Here is a 16,352-nt window from a genome sequence, read left to right as displayed (position 1 = left end):
GCTTGAACCGGGCCGCCGCACCGCCGCGCCGCCGGTCTTCATCCCCTTGCTTCCACCGTGGCGGCGGTGGCCTCCCTCCCCTTGCATCTACCAGCGGCGGCGACCTCCTACCCCCTTCTTCTATCCATCCATGGCGGCAGCCTCCACACTCGCGAGGGAGACGGAATGGAGGCAGGGATATGGCCAGGATCTTCCTATACTGCTCCTCCTACCAATGGATTTCTTCCCCACGCAGCGGATCTGAACAACACAGCCCCTACGCCTTCTTCCTCATATCCGAGCCTCTCAATAGCCACTCATTGTCGTTCATTCTCTGACTCTCTACCATGTGTTTCAAATTTTTGTGCAGATGCAGCAGGAAGGGCAACCTCTCTCTTCGGTTCAGACTTTACAGATGTTCTACTACGACTTTAGAGATGTGCAAATGCTAGTGCTTGCAGATGACCATGAAGTTATACTATGGCTACATACCAACTTCAGATTTTAGAAATGTTTCTCGGAAGTTCTGCTATGTCCTTAGACCAGGTTCAGCCTTCAGAACCGTTTTGTGTAGTTCTACATGGCTAGTGCATGTTGATAACCCACAAGTATAGGGGATCAATTGTAGCCTCTTTCGATAAGTAAGAGTGTCGAACCCAACGAGGAGCTAAAGGTAGAACAAATATTCCCTCAAGTTCTATCGACCACTGATACAACTCTACGCATGCTTGACGTTCTCTTTACCTAGAACAAGTATAAAACTAGAAGTACTTTGTAGGTTTTTTTGGATAGGTTTGCAAGATAATAAAGAGCACGTAAATAAAAAGTAGGAGCTATTTAGATAAAGAAACAATAAAGTAAATATAGAGAGTGTGGAAAAGTGGTGGTAGGAGTTGTGGAATTGTCCATAAGCAATTGACTACTTTACTAGACCGATAGCAAGTTTTATGTGGGAGAGGCCACTGCTAGCATGTCATCCTTGAGTTGGAATTCTATGCACTTATGATTGGAACTATTAGCAAGCATCCACAACTACTAACGTTCATTAAGGTAAAACCCAACCATAGCATTAAGATATATTGATCCCCCTTCAATCCCGTATGCATCAATTTCTATGCTAGGTTGAAGCTTTTGTCACTCTTGCCCTCCAATACATAGTCCTATCAACATACAACTAACCCTATGGTGTGATCCACGCGTGCGCTCATATGATGGGCACCAAAGGACAACAACATAACCACAAGCAAATTAAATCAATCATAGCAATTCATCAACCACCGATAGGACAACAAAAATCTACTTAGACATCATAGGATGGCAACACATCATTGGATAATAATATGAAGCATAAAGCACCATGTTCAAGTAGAGGGTACAACGGGTTGCGGGAGAGTGCACCGCTGTAGATAGAGGGGGGAATGTGATGGAGATGTTGGTGAAGATGGCGGAGGTGTTGGTGAAGATCGCGGTGATGATGATGGTGGCCACGACAGCGTTCCGGTGCCACCGGAAGAGAAGGGGAGAGGGGCCCCCTTCTTCTTCTTCTTCCTTGACCTCCTCCCTAGATGTGAGAAAGGTTTCCCCTTTGGTCCTTGGCCTCCATGGCATGGGAGGAGAGAGAGCCCCTCCGAGATTGGATCTGTCTCTTTGTCTCTCTCCGTTTCTGCGTTCTCAGATTCTGCCCTTTCACCGTTTCTTATATTCCCGGAGATCCGTAACTCCGATTGGGATGAAATTTTAACACGGTCTCTATCCGTATATTAGCCTTCTTGCGGCGAAAGAAGGGCACCAACCGCCTTACGGGGTGGCCACGAGGCAGGGGCGCACCCCTTCTATAAAGCCATACTCAAAAGATATAAGTGAAGTGCAATGAGAATTCTATAAATCAACCAAGGACTACCTCATACCAGCATGGTGCATAAAAGAAAATTGAAAACTAAATGCAAAAGACGCTCCAAGATTGCACATATCGCATGAACGAAACGAATCCGAAAACATACCGATACTTGTTGAAGAAAGATGGGATGCCTTCCGGGGCATCCCCAAGCTTAGATGCTTGAGTCTCCTTGAATATTTACATGTGTTGCCTAGGTCATCCCCAAGCTTGAGCTCTTGCCTCTCTTCTTCTCATATCGAGACCTTCTCGATCATCTAACACTTCATCCACACAAAACTTCAACAGAAAACTCGGTAAGATCCGTTAGTATAATAAAGCACATCAATATTCTAAGTACTGTTGCAAGCCAATTCATATTGTTTTTTTGCATTATAGCTACTGTAGTATAACTTTTCCATGGCTTAATCCACTGATATAATTCGATAGTTTCATCAAAACAAGAAAACTATGCATCAAAAACAGAATCTGTCTAAAACATAACAGTCTGTAATAATCTGAACATTAACCATACTTCTGATACTTGAAAAATTCTGCCAAAATTAGGAAAAATAGAAAAATTGTATATAAAGACAGAGCAAAAAGAATCAGAACTATTTGACGTTCCAGTAAAAAATGTAAAATCGCGCACTACAGCCAAAGTTTCTGTCCTGCACCGTACAAACCAACAAGCATTGTAAACATCCTAAAGGCAAACCTTGGCACATTATTTTTATAATTCAATGGAATTGTACAAGAGGATAATTATTTTAGTTGAAAAGTTTCTGTAATTAAGATTCACAAAGTTTCCATGAGCATGAACAAAGTTCAAGGACGTCCCCCACTTTCACAATGCTCGTCTATCTCACTTTCACTTTTCTTTTTGAAAAGTTTTGGGTTCCCCTATTTTTTAAAACTATATAAAAGCACACATAAGAAATAAATGACTCTCTAAAACTTCCGGGTTGTCTCCCTGGCAGCGCTTTCTTTAAAGCCATTAAGCTAGGCATATAGTGCTCAAGTAATGAATCCACCCGGATCCCAAGGTATATCAAAGCCAATTTTAATTAACAATGATTGTAATTTAGTAGTGAGCACAAAGTAACATATATCATGCAACAACGAAGTATAACTCTCTTCCTATGCATCGGCATGCCATAAAAGAACAATCCATGCACACATAGTAAAGGCCAATGCACATTATAAACAGTTTCTTGCAATTTTATCGTATTGGAAACATAGCGAGGTGGAGATACAGTTGCTCTCTCATAATAATTGCAAGTAGGAGCAGCAAGCACATGCATATTATATTCATCAAAATCATCATGTGTAATAGTAAAATGGAACCCATCAATATAATCCTTAATAAGTGCAAACTTCTCCGATATAGTGTAGTCAGGAGAATTCAAAAAGATAATAGGATTATGATGAGTGGGTGCGATAGCAACAATTTCATGTTTAACATAAGGAACTATAGCAAGTTCACTCCATGAGCATAATTTATATTGGCATCTTGGCCACAAGCATAGCAAGCATCATCAAAAAGGGATGTTTCAAGAGAATCAACGAGATCATAACAATCATCATAACAATCATCCTTCCGTAAGCATGAAGGGAAATTAAACAATGTATGAGTTGAAGAGTTACTCTCATTAGAAGGTGGGCACGGGTAGCTAATCCACTCTTCCTCCTTTTGTTCTTCGCTCCCCTCATCATCTTTTTCATCCAACGAGCTCACAGTTTCATCAATTTCTTCTTCCATAGACTCCTGCAAAATATTAGTCTCTTCTTGGACAGCGGAGGAGACCTCGATATATGGTTTAACATAGGCATTAGAAGCATAATTCTCATAACAATATTCAAGTATGGCAAAATTTTCAGATTTGTAAAGACTAGCATCATACTTTTCAATCAAAGAAGCAATTTCATAAGCACCCTTAAAAGCAACAAATTCTTCAATTTGTTGAAAATCATAGTAATTATAAACACCCTTAGCATAATAAGATACTATTACATTATCACTAAACAAACATTGGTAGGGAAGGTGTGTAACGCCCACGATGCGGCTATATCTCCCACGTGTCGAAGCACGACTTAGAGGCATAACCGCATTGTAAGCAATGTCGCGAGTGAGGTAATCTTCACACAACCCATGTAATGAACAAGGGAAAAAGATACATAGTTGGCTTACACTCGCCACGTCACACAATAGCATAAATATCATTACATTCATCCAGTTACACTCAAGGTCCGACTACGGAACCAAAATAAAGAACAACCCCAAATGCGACAAAGTCCCCGATCGCCCCAACTGGGCACCACTACTGATCGTCTGGAAAGGAAACGTAGTATCGTCCTGAGTCCTCATCGAACTCCCACTTGAGCTCAGTCAAATCATCTGTGAGTCACGGGGACTCAGCAATCTCACACCCTCGTAACAAAGCGTAGCACCTGTCGGTCAGGCATGACTTGACATCTCCATCGAAGCTCCGTGCAAGATGAAGCCGCTCCACCTCCAGCCTCTCTGAACGGGACGGGAGCACCCCAGGAAGACACGGCAAAGATTTGGGCACCACAATCACCACGAGAGCCGGACCAGCCGGCTGCCATGGCGAAGCGACACCACTAAAGAGAGAACCACCGCCATCAGGAACGCCAAGAACACGCTGCAGCTGTCCCACCTTCCCGCGGACCCAAAGCGGCGCCTTCAAGAAGGTGACGGAGCCGGGCACCGCCGCTGCCCAACCAAAGTTGTGGGTTTCCACCCGGGTGTAGGGGGAGGACGAGGGGGAGGGAGCTGGATCTCGAAGCCGCCTTCAAGAAGGAAACAACGCCTGGAGCGCCGCCGGTGTCGTGGCCGCCGCAGCCGGCCAAGAAATTACTCCGATCCAGAGCTCCCAACCCCCACATCTGCGCAGTCCGCCACCGGATCCGGTCGGGCTGACGAGGAGGAAGCAACAGCACGGGGGCGCCGTCTTCAGATCTGGCGAAGGAGAGCAGCAGGGGACCCCTTCACGCGGCGCCTGCATCCACCATCAACTCGCCGCCCGCGCGGCCGAGTAGACGCGGCCCTCAACTCCAGCGAGTGCTGCCCGCCGCCAGGACGACGCCGCCCTCACCAGCAAAGGTCGCCGCCTCAAACCCTAGGCCCGAGCCCGAGCGGCGTCGCGGCCGAGGGCCTCGCCGCCACCCTCATCGGCCGCGCGGGGGACCCGGCGCCCGTCTCCGGCGGCGGCGAGGATAGGAAACGAGAAGGGGAGGAGGCGGACGGGGAGGTTGGTCGCCCCCGAGTTGATCTTGGTGGCACGGTTAAAATTGATATTACCCATGACGATTGAAAAATGTGTATCTCGAGGCAATTCTGGTGGCTAAGCCGAGGTGTATAAACTCTTAAGGATTAATTATAATCCTACTAATCTCTGCTTAATTAACAACCACCTTAGTTTAGCAATCATCATCCGCTTATCTCTTCGAAGAGACGCATCCCTTCTCCAACAAAAACGACCCTTTACTCATGTCCCTTAACAATATATGTATAACATCATCATCAATAAAGAGAGAAATTGGTTCACTATTACACCCTGTTCTTGTTTACTTTTACTCTCAACAAAAACATAGCAAGCGCAATTATGTTTACCCATGCACTCGACTACCATGTATTGTGAGTGCCTGTTCATTTTGAAACGCGGTACAAACGCATATGCTCGTAACCGCCAAATCTTGAGATTGACAAAGTCGCCGAAAAGCCTGGAATAAATTCAGGAAAATGCGAGCACCCGTGTTAAATCTAGGTTTTGAACTGGGTGGGTGGGTTCCATCCAAAGGAATCTAATCATCAGAGTGGCACAATTTGCATGAAGAGTGCCTGTTTGAAATACATGTATGAACTAATTCACGCAAAAATTACATTAAACTCTAGTGTTCTGACTAAAAGTTGCAACTTTCACCCTTGTCATAGGCTCATAGCTTGGTAGTTTAAGGAGGCACTTGTATCTTTAATTCTTTATCCACTAAGGATCAAACTCGAAGTTTAACGATGGCCGAAGGTAAGGTGATGATGTTATTGATGAAGGAAATATGCCCTAGAGGCAATAATAAAGTGGTTATTCATATTTCCTTATATCATGATAAATGTTTATTATTCATGCTAGAATTGTATTAACCGGATACTTAGTACATGTGTGAATACATAGACAAACAGAGTGTCACTAGTATGCCTCTATTTGACTAGCTCGTTAATCAAAGATGGTTAAGTTTCCTAGCCATGGCCAAAGAGTTGTCATTTGATAAGCGGGATCACATCATTAGAGAATGATGTGATCGACTTGACCCATCCGTTAGCTTAAAACGATGATCGTTTAGTTTGTTGCTATTGCTTTCTTCATGACTTATACATGTTCCTAGGACTATGAGATTATGCAACTCCCGTTTACCGGAGGAACACTTTGTGTGCCACCGAACGTCACAATGTAACTGGGTGATTATAAAGGTGCTCTACAGGTGTCTCCGATGGTACTTGTTGAGTTGGCATACATCAAGATTAGGATTTGTCACTCCGATTGTCGGAGAGGTATCTCTGGGCCCTCTCGGTAATGCACATCACTATAAGCCTTGCAAGAAATGCAAGTAATGAGTTAGTTGCGGGATGATGTATTATGGAATGACTAAAGAGACTTGCCGGTAATGAGATTGAACTAGGTATTGAGATACCGATGATCGAATCACGGGCAAGTAACATACCGATGACAAAGGGAACAACGTATGTTGTTATGCGGTTTGACCGATAAAGATCTTCGTAGAATATGTAGGAACCAATATGAGCATCCAGGTTCCGCTATTGGTTATTGACTGGAGATGAGTCTCGGTCATGTCTACATAGTTCTCGAACCTATAGGGTCCGCACGCTTAACGTTCTGTGACGATTTGTATTATGAGTTATGTGATTTGATGGCCGAAGTTTGTTCGGAGTCCCGGATGAGATCGGGGACATAACGAGGAGTCTCGAAATGGTTGAGACATAAAGATTGATATATTGGAAGGCAATATTCGGACATCGGAAAGGTTCCGAGTGATTCGGGTATTTTTCGGAGTACCGGAGAATTACGGGAATTCGCTGGGAGAAGTATTGGGCCTTATTGGGCCATACGGGAATAGAGGAGGCAGGCCAAATTTAAGGAGGCGCGCCCCCCCATGGGTCCGAATTGGTCTAGGGGAAAGGGGGCGACGCCCCCCCTTGCCCTTTCCTACTCCCTCTCTCTTTCCTTCTTTCTTCTCTCCTACTCCGGAAAGGAAAAGGGGAATCCTACTAGGACTTGAGAGTCCTAGTAGGACTCCCCACACTTGGCGCGTCCCCTCTTGGGCTGGCCTCCTCCTCCTTCCTCCTTTATATACGTGGCCAAGGGGCACCCCATAGACACACAAGTTGATCAGTTGATCTTTTAGCCGTGTGCGGTGCCCCCCTCCACCATAATCCACCTCGGTCATATTGTAGCGGTGCTTAGGCGAAGCCCTGCATTGGTAGCATCATCATCACCGTCATCACGCCGTCGTGCTGACGTAACTCTCCCTCGAAGCTCTGCTGGATCGGAGTTCGTGGGACGTCACCGAGCTGAACGTGTGCTGAACTCGGAGGTGCTGTACGTTTGGTACTTGGATCGGTCGGATCGTGAAGACGTACGACTACATCAACCGCGTTCTCATAATGCTTCCTCTTACGTTCTACGAGGGTACGTGGACGACACTCTCCCCTCTCGTTGCTATGCATCTCCATGATCTTGCGTGTGCGTAGGATTTTTTTTTTGAAATTACTGCGTTCTCCAGCAGTGGTATCCGAGCCAGGTCTATGCATAGATGTTATATGCACGAGTAGAACACAAATGAGTTGTGGGCGTGGGTATATACATATTGCTTGCCGTCACTAGTTGATTCTTTATTCGGCGGTATTGTTGGATGAAGCGGCTCAGACCGACATTACGCGTACGCTTACACGAGATTGGTTCTACCGACGTGCTTCGCTCACAGGTGGCTAGTGGGTGTCCGTTTCTCCAACTTTAGTTGAGTCGGATTCAATGAACATGGTTCTTTCTGAAGATCAAAAAACAATGACTATACCGCGTTGTGGTTTTTGATGCGTAGGTAAGAAAGGTTCTTGCTCAGCCCGTAGCAGCCACATAAAACTTGCAACAACAAAGTAGAGGGCGTCTAACTTGTTTTTGCAGGGCATGCTGTGATGTGATATGGTCAAGACATGATGAGATATAAATTATTGTATGAGATGATCATGTTTTGTTGAAGTTATCGGCAACTGGCAGAAGCCTTATGGTTGTCTCTTTATTGCATAAGATGCAAGCGCCAAATAATTGCTTTACTTCATCGCTATGCGATAGCAATAGTTGGCGAGACAATCATGTGACGACACGTTGATAGATATCAAGATGATGGAGATCATGGTGTCATGCCGGTGACAATAGAGATCATGACAGTACTTTGGAGATGGAGATCAAAGGCGCAAGATGATCATGGCCATATCAAGACGGTACTTTGAGATGTCTATCTAAGTGGGAGTTCTTAAGTAATATGATTAATTGAACTTTAATTTATCATGAACTTAGTCCTGATAGTATTTGCATAACTATGTTGTAGATCAATAGCTCACGATGTAGCTCCCCGTTTATTTTTTGATATGTTCCTAGAGGAAAAACTAAGTCGAAAGATGTTAGTAGCAATGATGCGGATTGGATCCGTGATCTGAGGATTATCCTCATTGTTGCACAAAATAATTATGTCCTTGATGCACCGCTAGGTGACAGACCGATTACAGGAGCAGATGCAGACGTTATGAACGTTTGGCAAGCTCGATATGATGACTACTTGATAGTTTAGTGCACCATGCTTTACGGCTTAGAATCGAGGCTTCAAAGACGTTTTGAATGCCACAGAGCATATGAGATGTTCCCAGAGTTGAAATTAGTATTTCAGACTCATGCCCATGTCGAAAGGTATGAGACTTTTTACAAGCACTTTGCCTACAAGATGGAGGAGAGAATAGCTCAGCTAGTGAGCATGTGCCCAGAATGTCTGAGTACTACAATCACTTGAATCAAGTGGGAGTTAATCTTCCAGATAAGATAGTGATTGACAGAGTTCTCTAGTCACTATCACCAAGTTACTAGAACTTTGTGATGAACTATAATATGCAAGGGATAACGGAAACGATTCCCAAGCTCTTCGTGATACTGAAATCGACGAAGGTAGAAATCAAGAAAAGCATCAAGTGTTGATGGTTGACAAGACCACTAGTTTCAAGAAAAGGGCAAAGGAAGAAGGGGAACTTCAAAAAGAACGGTAAGCAAGTTGCTGCTCAAGTGAAGAAGCCCAAGTCTAGACCTAAGCCTGAGACTAAGTGCTTCTACTGCAAAGGGACTGGTCACTGGAAGCAGAACTGCCCCAAGTATTTGGCGGATAAGAAGGATGTCAAAGTGAACAAAGGTATATTTGATATACATGTTATTGATATGTACTTTAATAGTGTTTATAGCAACCCCTCAGTATTTGATACTAGTTCAGTTGCTAAGATTAGTAACTCAAAACAGGAATTGCAGAATGAACGGAGACTAGTTAAGGGTGAAGTGATGATGTGTGTTGGAAGTGGTTCCAAGATTGATATGATCATCATCGCACACTCCCTATACTTTCGGGATTAGTGTTGAACCTAAATAAAAGTAATTTGGTGTTTGCATTAAGCATGAATATGATTTGATCATGTTTATTGCAATACAGTTATTCATTTAAAGTCAGAGTATAATTGTTGTTCTGTTTACATGAATAAAACCTGCAATGGTCATATACCCAAGGTGAATGGTTTATTGAATATCGATCATAGTGATACACATATTCATAATATAGAAGCCAAAAGATGCAAAGTTTATAATGATAGTGCAACTTATTTGTGGAACTGCCGTTTAGGTCATATTGGTGTAAAGCGCATGAAGAAAATCCATGCTGATGGAATTTTGGAATCACTTGATTATGAATCAGTTGATGCTTGCGAACCATGCCTCATGGGCAAGATGACTAAGATTCCGTTCTCCGAAACAATCGAGCAAGCAACAGACTTGTTGGAAATAATACATACTGATGTATGCAGTCCGATGAGTGTTGAGGCTCACGGCAGGTATCATTATTTTCTGACCTTCACAGATGATTTGAGCAGATATGAGTATATCTACTTGACGAACCATAAATTCGAAACATTTGAAAAGTTCAAATAATTTCAGAGTGAAGTAGAAAATCATCGTAACAAGAAAATAAAGTTTCTACGATCTGATCGTGGAGGAGAATATTTGAGTTATGAGTTTGGTCTTCATTTGAAACAACGCGGAATAGTTTCGCAACTCACACCACCTGGAGCACCACAACGTAATGGTGTGTTCGAACATCGCAACCGTATTTTATTAGATATGGTGCAATCTATGATGTCTCTTACCGATTTACCACTATCGTTTTGGGGTTATGCATTAGAGACAGCTGCATTCATGTTAAATAGGGCACCATCTAAATCCGTTGAGACGACACCATATGAACCGTGGTTTGGCAAGAAACCAAAGTTGTCGTTTCTTAAAGTTTGGGGTTGCGATGCTTATGTGAAAAAGTTTCATCCTGATAAGCTCAAACCCAAATCGGAGAAATGTGTCTTCATAGGATACCCAAAGGAGACAGTTGGGTACACCTTCTATCACAGATCCGAAGGCAAGACATTCGTTGCTAAGAATGGATCTTTTCTAGAGAAGGAGTTTCTCTCGAAAGAAGTGAGTGGGAGGAAAGTAGAACTTGATGAGGTAACTGTACCTGCTCCCTTATTGGAAAGTAGTTCATCACAAAAATCTATTCCTGTGACTCCTACACCAATTAGTGAGGAAGCTAATGAGGATGATCATGTAACTTCAGATCAAGTTACTACCGAACCTCGTAGGTCAACCAGAGTGATATCCGCACCAGAGTGGTACGGTAATCCTGTTTTGGAGGTCATGTTACTTGACCATGATGAACCTACAAACTATGAGGAAGCGATGATGAGCCCAAATTCTGTGAAATGGCTTGAGGCCATGAAATCTGAGATGGGATCCATGTGAGTATGGACTTTGATTGACTTGCCCGATGATCGGTGAGTCATTAAGAATAAATGGATCTTCAAGAGGAAGACGGACGTTGATAGTAGTGTTACTATATACAAAGCTCAAATTGTCGCAAAATGTTTTCGACAAGTTCAAGGTGTTGACTACGATGAGATTTTCTCACTCGCATCGATGCTTAAAAATCTGTCCAAATCATGTTAGCAGTTGCCGCATTTTATGAAATCTGGCAAATGGATGTCAAAATTGTATTCCTTAATGGATTTACTAAAGAAGAGTTGTATATGATGCAACCAAAAGGTTTTTGTCGATCCTAAAGGTGATAACAAAATGAGCAAGCTCCAGCGATCCATCTATGGACTGGTGCAAGCATCTCGGAGTTGGAATATATGCTTTGATAAAGTGATCAAAGCATATGGTTTTATATAGACTTGCGGTGAAGTCTGTATTTACAAGAAAGTGAGTGGGAGCACTACAACATTTCTGATAAGTATATGTGAATGACATATTGTTGATCAGAAATAATGAAGAATTTTCTGGAAAGCATAAAGGAGTGCTTGAAATGAGTTTTTCGAAGAAAGACCTTGGTGAAGCTACTTACATATTGAGCATCAAGATCTATAGAGATAGATCAAGACGCTTGATATATTTTCAATGAGTACATACCTTGATAAGATTTTGAAGTAGTTCAAAATGGAACAGTCAAAGAAGGAGTTCTTGCCTGTGTTGCAAGGTGTGAAGTTGAGTAAAGACTCAAAGCCCGACCACAGCAGAAAATAGAAATAGAATGAAAACTCATTCCCTATGCCTCAGTCATAGGTTCTATAAAGTATGCTATGTTGTGTACTATACCTATTGTGTACCTCACCATAAGTTTGGCAAGAGGGTACAATAGTGATCCAGGAGTGGATCACTGGACAACGGTCAAAAGTATCCTTAGTGGAATAAGGAAATGTTTCTCCGTTATGGAAGTGACAAAGAGTTCGTCGTAAAGATTTACGTCGATGCAAGCTTTGACGCCAATCTGGATGGCTCTAAGTCTCGATCTAGATACATATTGAAAGTGGGAGCAATTAGCTAGAGTATCTCCGTGCAAAGCATTATAGACATAGAAAATTTGCAAAATACATACGGCTCTGAATGTGGCAGACCCGTTGATTAAATTTCTCTCACAAGCAAAACATGATCACTCTTTAGGTGTTAATCACATAGTGATGTGAACTAGATTATTGACTCTAGTAAACCCTTTGGGTGTTAGTCACATGGATATGTGAACTAATCACATAAAGATGTGAACTATTGATGTTAAATCACATGACGATGTGAACTAGATTATTGACTCTAGTGCAAGTGGGAGACTGAAGGAAATATGCCCTAGAGGCAATAATAAAGTGGTTATTCATATTTCCTTATGTCATGATAAATGTTTATTATTCATGCTAGAATTGTATTAACCGGAAACTTAGTACATGTGTGAATACATAGACAAATAGAGTGTCACTAGTACGCCTCTATTTGACTAGCTCGTTAATCAAAGATGGTTAAGTTTCCTAGCCATGGACAAAGAGTTGTCATTTGATAAGCGGGATCACATTATTAGAGAATGATGTGATTGACTTGACCCATTCGTTAGCTTAGCACGATGATCATTTAATTTGTTGCTATTGCTTTCTTCATGACTTATACATGTTCCTATGACTATGCGATTATGCAACTCCCGAGTACCGGAGGAACACTTTGTGTGCTACCAAACTTCACAACATAACTGGGTGATTATAAAGGTGCTCTATAGGTGTCTCCGATGGTACTTGTTGAGTTGGCATAGATCAAGATTAGGATTTGTCACTCCGATTGTCGGAGAGGTATCTCTGGGCCCTCTCGGTAATGCACATCACTATAAGCCTGGCAAGAAATGCAACTAATGAGTTAGTTGTAGGATGATGTATTATGGAACGAGTAAAGAGACTTGCAGGTAACGAGATTGAACTAGGTATTGAGATACCGACGATCGAATCTCGGGCAAGTAACATACCAATGACAAAGCGAACAACGTATGTTGTTATGCGGTTTGACCGATAAAGATCTTCGTAGAATATGTAGGAACCAATATGAGCATCCAGGTTCCGCTATTGGTTATTTACCGGAGATGAGTCTCGGTCATGTCTACATAGTTCTCGAACCCGTAGGGTCCGCACGCTTAACATTCTGTGACGATTTGTATTATGAGTTATGTGATTTGATGACCGAAGTTTGTTTGGAGTCCCAGATGAGATCAGGGACATGACGAGGAGTCTTGAAATGGTCGAGATGTAAAGATCGATATATCAGAAGGTTATTTTCAGACATCGGAAAGGTTTCGAGTGATTCGGGTATTTTTCGGAGTACCGGAGAGTTACGGGAATTTGCCGGGAGAAGTATTGGGCCTTATTGGGCCATACGGGAATAGAGGAGGCAGGCCAAAGCGAAGGAGGCGTGCCCCCCCCCCATGGGTCCGAATTAGACTAGGGGAAAGGGGGCGGCGCCCCCCTTGCCCTTTCCTACTCCCTCTCTCTTTCCTTCTTTCTTCTCTCCTACTCCGGAAAGGAAAAGGGGAATCCTACTAGGACTCGGGAGTCCTAGTAGGACTCCCCACACTTGGCGCGCCCCCTCTAGGGCTGGCCTCCTCCTCCTCCCTCCTTTATATATGTGGCCAAGGGGCACCCCATAGACACACAAGTTGATCAGTTGATCTTTTAGCCGTGTGCGGTGCCCCCTCCACCATAATCCACCTCGATCATATTGTAGCGGTGCTTAGGCGAAGCCCTACGTCGGTAGCATCATCAACACCGTTGATACGTCTCCAACGTATCTATAATTTTTGATTGCTCCATGCTATATTATCTACTGTTTTGGACATTATTGGGCTTTATTATCCACTTTTATATTAATTTTGGGACTAACCTATTAACCAGAGGCCCATCCCAGAATTGTTATTTTTTTGCCTATTTTAGGGTTTCGGAGAAATGGAATATCAAACGGAGCCCAAACGGAATGAAACCTTCGGGAACGTGATTTTCTCACCGAACATGATCCACGAGACTTGACCCTATGTCAAGCAACCAACAGGGAAGCCAGGAGGTAGGGGGGCACGCCTACCCCCCCAGGCGCGCCCTCCACCCTCGTGGGCCCCCTGTTGCTCCACCGACGTACTTCTTCCTCGTATATATACCTACGTACCCCCAAACGATCAGATACGGAGCCAAAACCCTAATTCCACTGCCGTAACTTTCTGTATCCACGAGATCCCATCTTGCGGCCTGTTCTGGAGCTTCGCCGGAGGGGGCATCGATCACGGAGGGCTTCTACATCAACACCATAGCCTTTCCGATGAAGTGTGAGTAGTTTACCTCAGACCTACGGGTCCATAGTTATTAGCTAGATGGCTTCTTCTCTCTTTTTGGATCTCAATACAAAGTTCCCCCCTCTCTTGTGGAGATCTATTCGATGTAATCTTCTTTTGCGGTGTGTTTGTTGAGACCGATGAATTGTGGGTTTACGATCAAAATCGGTGTGTTTGTTTGAGCTAGGGATAGTGATTCCTGGATTCTAGCACAGTCAAAATCGGATTCACAAACAAACAGGCAGATTCCAACATCAGATGCCTAGAATCGATTCTCCAACTTGCACTGGACGCGGCCGGAAGCTGGAATCAGCGATTTTGCTGATTCCCGAGCTGCCACTTACCCCCTTTCAAATATGGGGCAACTTCTACCCGTTATTATGATGGAAATGCCACCGCATGCCCAGCCCAACCTCTCCATCGACAGGCTCATCCTTTCGTTCGCACACATCCACACCTACCGAACAGAGGCAGAAAAACAGAGAGGGGATGGCTCTCTAGGGTTCGCCCGCCGCCACCGTCGCCGGTCCCGTCGCCGGCAAGGCGTGTGGATCCGGTCTCCGCCGCCCCCGGCCATACACCGGCTGCATCAGATCCGTGGCGCCGCCGTCCCTTAGCACCTGTTGCCCCCGCTCCCAGTCTGCCCCCGTGCTCCACCTGCACCGGTGCCGGAGCTTCATCTGCACCACGCCGGAGCTTCAGCTGCACCACGCCGGAGGCCCCCCCTTGCCCCCCGACTCCACCTCCTCCTGCCTGACTGCACCAGCCCTGCCCCATCTCCTACCTTTGAGAAGGTAACTGTTCATCAGTGCTAAAAATGTATTTTTTGCTTGATGCTCTGAATTATGTTCTTATGTACGAACTGCTTTAGTAATAGGCCTTTATTGGAGCAGTAGCATTGTTCAGATTTAGTAAAATGTCAGATTTAGTAATAGGCCATGATTGGCTGGATATATGTAAATCACCCTTATTGAATTTCATATGTTATAGATGTCAAAAGCTAATTGGAGTCCAGAAATGACCACCATTTTTTGCAATCTCGCTGCTAAGGAGAAGGAAAAGGGGAATAGGCCTACCAAATTTTTGAACCCTACTGGATACAAGAATGTAGAAGTTGGCTTCTTTCAGCAGACCGGAAAACTTTACAGTAGGCTGCAGTTCAAAAATAAATGGGGCAGTTTGAGGACCTTGTATAGGGATTGGCTGATCCTAAAGAATACATCTACTGGACTTGGTTGGAATGATGAAACGAACACCGTGATTGCTGATGACGAATGGTGGAAGAAGGCCGGTGAAGTAAGTCATGTTCGTAAGATCAAATTGTCTTGTGGCTAATATTGCACTAGAACTTTTTGTTGACAAGTGCCAAATGAATTACTTATGCAGGAAAACAAGGACATCTTGCAGTTTCGTAAATGTGGTCCTGAAAATCTGAACCAAATGAGCATCATGTATGAGAAAATCAATGTTACAGGCGAAACTTCTATGATGCCAGGTGGTGAGCATGAAGTGCTTGATCTTGAAGAAGATGAAACTGAGGAGGAAGAAGTGCAGACTACCCAAGCCAAGAAGGCAAAGAAAGGGCCATTGAAGATAGATGGAAGTTCTAGCAAAAAGAATCCTGTTCAAAGGGACTTCAAGCGCATGGTTGACCACTTGATTAGTGAAGATGTCGCGATGAACTCACATAAGAATAGTGTTGCTGCTGAAATTGAAAAGATAATGGAAGAAGTTGTGGCATGTGGAGCCAATGAAGCAAGTGATGAGTACTTCATAGCAACCAAGTTGTTTGTGAAGTTTGAAAATCGTTGTTTCTTTAACAATATGAAGACTAGCGACGGGAAGAAGAATTGGCTTAGGAGGATGTATGAAGAGAGAAATAGGCATTAGGATTACACTTTAGACGTGTGATCATGAATATGTTATTCCCTTTCTTTAAGTTATATGGCTTGAGACCTGTTGAACTATATTTCCGTTCTTGTTATGTCAC

General features: G+C 43.7%; 1 protein-coding gene across 1 annotated transcript; it reads left to right on the top strand.

The window, feature by feature from the left end:
• Window positions 1-14,776: 14,776 nt before the first annotated feature.
• LOC125546923 (L10-interacting MYB domain-containing protein-like) lies at window positions 14,777-16,252 on the top strand. Its single transcript, XM_048711015.1, has 3 exons — window positions 14,777-15,156; window positions 15,353-15,658; window positions 15,749-16,252. The coding sequence occupies exons 2-3, from the start codon at window positions 15,353-15,355 to the stop codon at window positions 16,250-16,252; spliced, it is 810 nt and encodes a 269-aa protein (XP_048566972.1). The 5' UTR covers window positions 14,777-15,156.
• The last annotated feature ends 100 nt before the right edge of the window (window positions 16,253-16,352 follow it).

This window comes from Triticum urartu, chromosome 3 (genome assembly GCF_003073215.2).
Source record: "Triticum urartu cultivar G1812 chromosome 3, Tu2.1, whole genome shotgun sequence".
Taxonomy (NCBI): domain Eukaryota; kingdom Viridiplantae; phylum Streptophyta; class Magnoliopsida; order Poales; family Poaceae; genus Triticum; species Triticum urartu.
The sequence above is the reverse complement of the archived record's forward strand: the minus strand, read 5'-3'. Positions and strand labels throughout refer to the sequence as shown.

Excerpts from the sequence above, each read along its gene's own strand:
- LOC125546923 (XM_048711015.1), top strand. The coding sequence starts at position 15,353 with ATGTCAAAAGCTAATTGGAGTCCAGAAATGACCACCATTTTTTGCAAT. Across the intron at positions 15,659-15,748 it reads GGTGGAAGAAGGCCGGTGAA|GAAAACAAGGACATCTTGCA; the intron begins GTAAGTCATGTT and ends TTACTTATGCAG.